General features: G+C 42.4%; 1 protein-coding gene across 1 annotated transcript in view; it reads left to right on the top strand.

Moving 5' to 3' along the window:
• The first annotated feature begins 6620 nt into the window (after positions 1-6620).
• DPP6 (dipeptidyl-peptidase 6) overlaps positions 6621-8462 on the top strand; it is a 102566-nt gene continuing 100724 nt past the window's right edge. The window contains exon 1 of the mRNA XM_008591025.1: positions 6621-6685. Coding sequence (XP_008589247.1) covers positions 6621-6685 — 65 coding nt within the window. The remainder of the gene's footprint in view (positions 6686-8462) is intronic.

Genomic DNA, 8462 nt, shown 5'->3' with positions numbered 1-8462 from the left:
GGGTGGGTGGGTGGATGGATGGATGGATGATGGATGGATGGATGGGTGGATGGATGATGGATGATGGATGTATGGATGGGTGGATGGGTAGTGGGTGGATGGGTAGATGGATGAATGGATGATGCGTGGGTGGGTGGGATGGGTGGATGATGGATGGATGGGTGGGTGGATTGGTAGATGGATGAATGGATGATGCGTGGATAGATGGATGAATAGATGGATGGATGAATAGATAGATAATGAATGGATGGATGGACAGATGATGAATGGGTGGATGGATGCCTAAGATGGGTGTATGATAGATGTATGAATGAATGCATGGAGGGATGATGAATGGATGGATGGACAGATGGATGGACAAACTGGTGGACAAATAGATATATGGGTGCTCAGTCTGTGAAAATAAAGAGCTGGAGAAAGGACAACATGAGACTTAGCCCCCCCACTCCTATTCAGTGGATCCTCTCATGTTCAAAGCATCTAAGCTGGTGAATCTTGATGCCACAATCCCTAAGGTGTGTTCTATGGGACACCCCCTCACTTCACTCTCCCTTATCCTGGGCTGACCCTGCATTAGAGCTGGCCCCTGAGATGGATGGGAAGAGCAGTGTGGTCTGTTCCTACATTGAAAGTGAAATTATGGAACATATAGAGAATAGTAATTTGCCTTAAAGTCATCACCTTTCTGGTTTGTGAAGTGCACTCTGTCTGCAGATAATTTCACACAATCACGTGGCTGTTCAGAGGGTGCGGGGGGCATAGAGCCAGACACTTCACCACAGGCAGCCCTTGGCATTTAGCGTCATTTCGCTTTGCTCAAAGGTGCCCTCTGTTAGAGCACATCATTTTTTTAAAATTTCTCTGACAATATATTTTTGCCCCAGCTTGATCCATGAAATAAACATTGCTAAAAAAGACCAAGTGGGTTTCAGGCTCTTTACTTCCCTAGATGAACAGGCTTTTGTCCCCATGCCTTCACTGCCACACAGCTGTCGGAGCCTCTGCCAGGATTCGGAACACCAAGAAGTGAAATGGCACATCAATCCCTGTGAAAGAGACAATGCTTTATTAATATTTTATGGCAAACAAATGGACTAATAAACAATTCATATACCGCTCACCAGGAAGAGTTGCCGTCTTCCAATTTGAAGGCACCTCTGGCTGGGGACTTGCGGGAGTGTTACATTTCCTCAACCAAACTGCATTTTTACAAGTGCTCCTCCCACGTGCTCCACGATAGGGCCTGCCATCCTCTATTGCAGCAGTCCCCACCCTGTCCTGATACTAATGGTTTGCTCCTCTGTGTCCCTTCCAAATTGTGAGCTCCCCCTAAACAAGGGTCTGCCACCTCTGTAGGGTCGGCACCCGGAACCACGTTTACCGCACACTAAACTCTGATGAATAAATGTTTCTGTGAGCAGATAAAGTGCTTTAGAATGCAGAGAGAATTGGTAGCATTTCTTCCAGGAATCTTTGCTTTCTGTTAATATTTTGGTACCGTGTTCTTTTTTAAAATGCGGTTTCAACAATTATCAAAATATGATGACCTATTTTCTATTATTATCAAAATGCTTCAGTATCTCTCTCCATCAGATCAATCCTTTTGTCTTTCAGCAGCCAGCTCCAGGTCTGACGTCTTAAAAAGTGATTCTGCTTCACATCCTGTTTTCTCCTCTCCTTTAGCTGGTACCAAATTTCTCTTCCTTCTGAAGCACTTGTCTGCCTACCAATGCATTTAGTCACTCAGAGAACTTTAGGAGGGGCAGAGATAGAAACAGAGATCTGTGGTTAAATGGCGCTTGGAATCGTTCTCACGTGGTCTCCTTCTGGCCTGACGTCAGTGGTTCTCAAACTCAAGCACTGGAGTCACCGGTGGCCTTGCTAAACCAGGCATTGCTTGTCCCCACCCCCAGAATTTCAGATTCAGTGGGTCTGGGGTGGGGCCTGAGAATCTGCATTTCTAATACCTTCCCAGGTGCTGCTGGCCTGGGGCCCCACTTTGAGAACCTCTGACTTAGGTCATTACCAGTGGGGTGCAGAGGCTATTTCTGCTTTGGTTCTCCTCTAGTGACACGGGCTCTGGCTGATTTTGTCACAAAGTCCATGTTTCCTATTGCCACTCCGCCGCTCTCTCTGGGCAGGCCCAGCCTCCCCAAGAAGGTGACGGTGGACTCACACGGTCCCTGATTGCTGCAAACCCGGGCCTAGGCACTCCAGGCTGGCGGAAAGGAGCTTCTCTGACCCTTCCCAATTTCTTCAATACCTTAAAATGTCTCTTTTTTCTCATATATGTTTAAAATTTTAGCTGTTTGTGCAATTGGAGTTTTATAAAGCATCGTCCCTCAAAGCGAGGGGGCACAGCTCCTTTGCTTCTAGCATTCAGTGTTGCAGATTATTAGCCTGATGGGAGCCTGATGCTTGCTCCTCTGTGAATCACCAATTGTTTTTCTCTCCCCAAAAGCTTTTTGGATTTTGAAATAATACGTCTATTTAAAAATAATAATAAGTGTGGGTTTTCTTTTCACTTATCGCCTATTTCATCCATGGGCTTTCAATTGATACTCCTGTGTCAACCCCGTTTATCAGTCCCATGCTATATTTTACCTAGAGCTCTGAGTCCCGGAAATTCTCTCTGGGGTTTCAAGTCTGCAGGTGTTTCAAGCTGCCGCTTTCTCCAGACTTACCGCTCGCTACCCTGCCATCTGTTTTCTGTCTTCCAAAGACACGTGGAAATCTCTTCGCCCTTCCTGTTGTCTTTATGGTTGTAGAAATACACCTAGTTTCTTCCTTCATTATCATCGCAATTAGGTTTCTGAAGGGAAAAGAAATAAATGCAGTAAATCCACCAACTTAAATCGGAAAATTCCAGTGGTTTTTTTTTTTTTAACAACTTTCTTCTTCTTTAGAAAGTAATCTGTGTGGTATAAAAAAGAACGGTCACTTGTCACAGCACTGCCCACAGGTAACTGCGTGAGCAATTCGATAAGTTTTCCTTTGAAATGCTTTTCTAGAAAGATACACTTGTTTTTTGTCTGTTTTTAATAAGTAAGCCATGTCCCCAGCACCGTTTACTGCAGAAGTCTTCTTTCCCCCTCTGACTTGGGATGACATCTTTATTAAATAGTAAATTCTTACACAAACTATTATGTTCTTGTATAAACCACTGTGTTTTAAGGTTGCTTATTCGCTTGTAGATCGGCCGATTATTACATCAGTAAAACGTCACGTAGCTCTATAGCTACATTAGCAACTTTTTGTGTATATCCACTCTCGCTGGTCTTTATTTTTAAAAGCATCTTGTCCAGTTTTATTCATTTCTTCTTATATGTGAACTTTAGAATTATTTTATTTGATGCCCCAATAAAAATTCATTGGTTCTTCTATTAGAATTAAACCTATTCCCTTAACAAGGGAATTAAATGTATTCCTTTTAACAAATGTTAAGTATTTACTATATATCTTCTTACGAAGCTTAAATATAGTAAACTCAGTTCTTACTGACTGATAATTATTTTGAAGTTCACCATGTTTGTTCTCTTGTTCCAGAAACACAGCGTGTTTCTATCCCTGCTTCTTAATTATCTTTCTGTTCCACATTTGTTATGTGTGCTTCCTTCTGTTTTTAATCTTCCTGTTAAAATTTACTGAATATTTATAATTCTACAAAATATTTGCACAGTATTTTTTTTTATTTTTCATCACTTAATTTGAATTTATAATCCAAGCGATAGTAGTTTAGAATGAGCTATAGATGAACCGATTTTAGAGATCATCTCTTCATACATGTTGAGCTTTCTATTTGAAGCTTTAATTCTGAGTTGCCTTCCTAAGTCATTGTAGGGTATATTCAAATAGAAAATATGTTTTAAACAAGAAGATATTGTTAAAAAACACATTGAAATAATAAATAACAATAGACATGGAACAGAGGAGAAATTTTATATCAGCCTGAATTTTGATCTTTTGTCAAAATTTATTTATTACAGATTGTTATGGAATTTCTATTTCCCTATAACTCAAAGATTCTATTGGAACATATTTAGGTGTTGTATTAACTTCCCCAGAATAGGGACAGTCACGCTGGCTTCTGCATGAGAAGCACTTCTGTTCTCAGCTGTGAGGACGACCTGTCTCCTTACCCTGACTTCTTGGACACCCTCCCCAAATTTCCTCAGTTTCTCTGAACCAAATTTCCCTAATTTTCGGTTTTAGTTTTCTTGCAAGCCCCTTGTCTCAACTTTTCCATCTCATTTCGTATTTTCAGACTTACGTTCATTTCATTTTTAGTGTGATTTCCCTTTTCTTTATTCTGCACTGGTCTGGCCCTCATAGTTTTCTATCTGTGAATGGAGAGCTCCTTACACACCTGACATTTGGCCACACACAAGGGGTGAGAGTTACCTTTGACCCCTCTGATTTTGCGGCTGCTATTGAGCCCTTCTCAGATGTAAACCTAGGAGATGCATTCTAACCCATTTCCATCTGGGGTCATTCTGCTGTGCTGAGTTGAAATTGTTTTTCTGCCTTTTAGATTAGAACTGTTCTTTGACACTCGAAGTCACTTGGCATATGTGAAAAATTATAATTTTCCATGTCACCCACACTGTAAAGGTTTGGCTTCCCAATTCTCTGGCTGGTTTGAGCCCAGCATTTCTGAGGGAAGGACAGACGGGGGAGGAAAACTGTCTTCCACCTGCTCTCCCATGGCCAGTGCCACTGTTTCCTGCAGGAAAGCACACTTAGGCAACCTGTTGTTTGGTTTTATTCAGCTCCATCTGTGTTGTACTTAGAGATTTTTCAGCATTTTTAGTGCCATTGTGAATTTTCAACATTTTTTGTGTCTTTATAGGTGTAATAACAAAATGTTGGTAAAGGCCATCTGAGATTTGCTAGCCAGACACCAGTGCATGCTGAAAATCTCTATGTGTTTATAGAATCTACATTCAACACAGCCATATGTTTGAGCCATTTGTGACAACCAAGCAGACACTCCCCGTAAATAATCAGCAATAACTTGACACAAGGCACAGCGTTGGTCCCTGACACCAACCTTACAAGCAGAGTCTACTGCACTTCTTCTGCATAAACTATTTAGGTTAACAGCTTTGAAAATTAAGAAAAATAGCAAATATATTAGGAATTAGAAGAGCTTTACTTATTCTACTTAGGAATGTTTGCTTAGGGGAGACTTTATTAAGCAGGTATATGTTTTATTTTCCTTTCCATTAACATGTAGTCTGACTACAAAAGCTTACACAGCAGAACATCATTCGACCAGTGTCAGCTCTTTCCGAGGTGCTACACCTCACCACCAAAATGCCGCTAGCACTCCTTTTAAATTGCCCCATTGGTGGAAGTGTTTTACCTTTGTAAGTTGACTTGGGTTTTAAAAAATAACCAAAGTTTATTTGACACCAAGCCTAGTCATTGATACAATTCATGGAATTAGGAAATGTTGATTAGAGACGAGATCTTGCTGTACAGTGATGAGGTCAATGTTGAGTTCTGAGGGTGAGTCACATGAGGGCTCCAAAAGCATTTTGATGTGTGGCATCATGGTCGGAAGATGCGTGGAACTGCCCGAAGCGTGAAGAACCACCACTTACACAGAGCTAGAATCCTTACTGGTGTGTGTATTTTAAAAAGAAGTTTTATTAAATAATCTTGATAGGTCCCTTAATAATTTTTATTGTTTCAGAGTTTTAAAAATATTTCTCATTATATTTCATGACCATAAAATCTCTAAAGGCACCACCAGGTTTTTGTTTAATTCGTGTTACACAAATGAAGAAACGGGATCCAGGTTCCATGTAATATCAGCTGTAGAACCACGGCTTCCTCCAATCTCTCACGTAAGCCGCATGCCACGCCTTCTTCCAGCGTGATACTCCCCACCCCGGCCAGGCTCCTTGGAAATAGGTGAAGTAGGTCCATATTTTACTGTCCTAATTTTTAGCACAATTATTTTTTTTCATCCGTACAATGTACCTCATGTTATAAATTAGGCAAGAAAAAAAAGGCTGTGGCACTCACTTTACCTGATTGGGCATTGTACACGGTGCTGGAGGAAAGACACAGGGTGGCTGCCAGCTCCTGGAAGCAGCACCCCTCTCCAGAGCAGTGTCCCCACGCCTTCAGCTCCATGACGCGGGCAGCCGAGCACTTGCATGCTGTGTGGTCAACATGAGCAAGAGAGTGGTAGCAATGGCCACACGGTCACTGTGATGCCTGCCCCATGCTAGGCAACCACGCACAGCTTCAGGATGCTCCTTGCTTGATTTGTTCCAATGGTATTGCTAAGGAGCTTATTACCAAAAGGAGAAGGTTTACAATTATCTATTTATTTCTATTCATAACATTTCACATACCAAACAGGAACTGGAAAAGTTGAGAATACTGCATGGTCGTACTTGACCTATATGAGATAATTTGTGCAACAGAAAACCATAAAATCTAGAAAGGGGAAGAGACGTCATCAAGATGGCAAAACAGACGGCCCCCAGCACCACTATCTCCCCCAACCCATCAATTTACAACTATTAAAAAGCAAAGACTGCTAACCTAGGACCACTGGAGAAGAGGAGGAGAGACCTGCAGAGCTTGTGAAGGTGAGAGAAGCCATGGGGAAAGAAACAAGGGACAACTCTGACTGTTTCGAGCCCCAGCCACTTCAGGATTGGCCCTGGTAAGCACTTGGAGCAGGAGCTGGTAATAGCTGCAGCTCTGCCCTTTGTGCAAAGTTGCCTGGAGTCTTCAGGGTAGAAGAAAGACTCAGCGTGCACCCCACCAGCCCCCAGGCCAGTGAGACCACTGACATGGTTTCCATGGGCCTACAAAGAAGTGACGGGCTGCAGCTGACCAAAAATAGGAGCCACCCAGAGGCTGGTGAGTCACTGAAATGGACCAGCACATGGCCCATCCCACAGGAAGAATTCAGAGTGAGGGGAGAGGATGGTTTACCAGGGGAACACTGGGGCACAGCGTGGGCAGCTGGTTAGCCTTCCAACCAGCACAGGCCCACCCAGTTGAGACTTGTCAGGGTAATAGAACTGCAGGGCACATGGTTTGCTGGAAAGACTCGGTCCCCGGCCAGAATTTCCACACAGCTCAGGTGTATCTGACCTCACAAGACCCAGAAGTGATTAAAAGGCCAACAAGTAAAATCCAGTCCACACAAAAAGCCTTCCCCAAAGAATCAGCAGCAATGCAGCAATTTAGTTCAACCACAGGGTTCAAGTGCTGGTCCCCACAGGAAAGTCCCCCATTTTGGAATTAAACAAAGAACAACAAATCAGTTCCAGTGCAGAATTTAAGGGGTGGTGGTAGATAATAATTCAACATGGAACTAAAAGAAAAAGAAAAAAAGAAAAGAAAAACACAGATCAGAGACAAAGCTCTGATATTAACAAGTAAAGGTCTAACATCACCAAAGAACACCTATAAAATCTAGAAGAGGCAGCAGTCTCCTCAATTGCCCAGACATCGATGTAAAGACACAAAGATTAAGAATAGAAAAATATGACACCATCAAAAGAAACAAACCAAGCGCCAGCAATGGACCCAGAGGAACAGTGGATTTATGAAATGTCTGACACGGAATTCAGAATAACTCTCTTAAGCATGTTCAGGGAGTCACAAAAAAATACAGATAGAAAATTGAATGATATTTGGAAAACAATCCAGGAACAGAATGAGAAACTTGACAAAGGAACTGAATCAATTAAAAAAAAAAAACTTCTAGAAATAAAGAATACATTATCTGAACTGAAAACCTCAATAGAAAGCTCCTCACCTGGTGAGGAGGGTCACCAGGCATGTCCTCAGTGAACCCCCCAGGACTGGGCTGGGCAGCTCCAGGGCCACCCCCTCCCTGCCACAGGCCAGACGGTCGCCCAAGTCAGCAGCCTTTTCCCGCATGCAGACTGGGTGTTGGTACAGTTTGCCATGTGCTCTTGATTTAGGGTAACATGTTAAACAGTTTAACAGGTAGATTTGGGGAGTAGGAGACACCAAGCAATTTAATCTCCTGGTTAACTGAGGCTTCAGAGCACCTGGTTATTCATTCCTTTCTGCTGAAAATAATGAATAAATGTAGTGAGGTCCCTTCCATCTCACTGGGAATTGTCTGGCAAATGTGCCACAGTGTTAGGTGATAAAAGATCTTGTAAGACCACAAAGTAATCATTCTGAACAGTAGATCTCATTACAGATAGAGATGGGGCTGGTGACTGAATGTGTGTCAACTGGCTTCTAGAACATTCTGGGAATTCACCTAAGGATATTCATTTGGGGCACTTACTTTCTTCACATTTTCTTTTCATCTTAAATGTAAAATTGGTTAAAACGAATGAAATACTGCCATTTGCAACAACATGGATGGACCTTGAGAGAATTATATTAAGTGAAACAAGTCAGGCACAGAAAGAGAAATACCACATGTTCTCACTTATTGGTGGGAGCTA

The sequence above is a fragment of the Galeopterus variegatus genome, unplaced genomic scaffold, assembly GCF_000696425.1.
Source record: "Galeopterus variegatus unplaced genomic scaffold, G_variegatus-3.0.2 Scaffold6572, whole genome shotgun sequence".
In the NCBI taxonomy this organism is placed as follows: Eukaryota; Metazoa; Chordata; class Mammalia; order Dermoptera; family Cynocephalidae; genus Galeopterus; species Galeopterus variegatus.
Note: the sequence above shows the minus strand (reverse complement) of the source record. Positions and strands in the feature narration are given on the sequence as shown.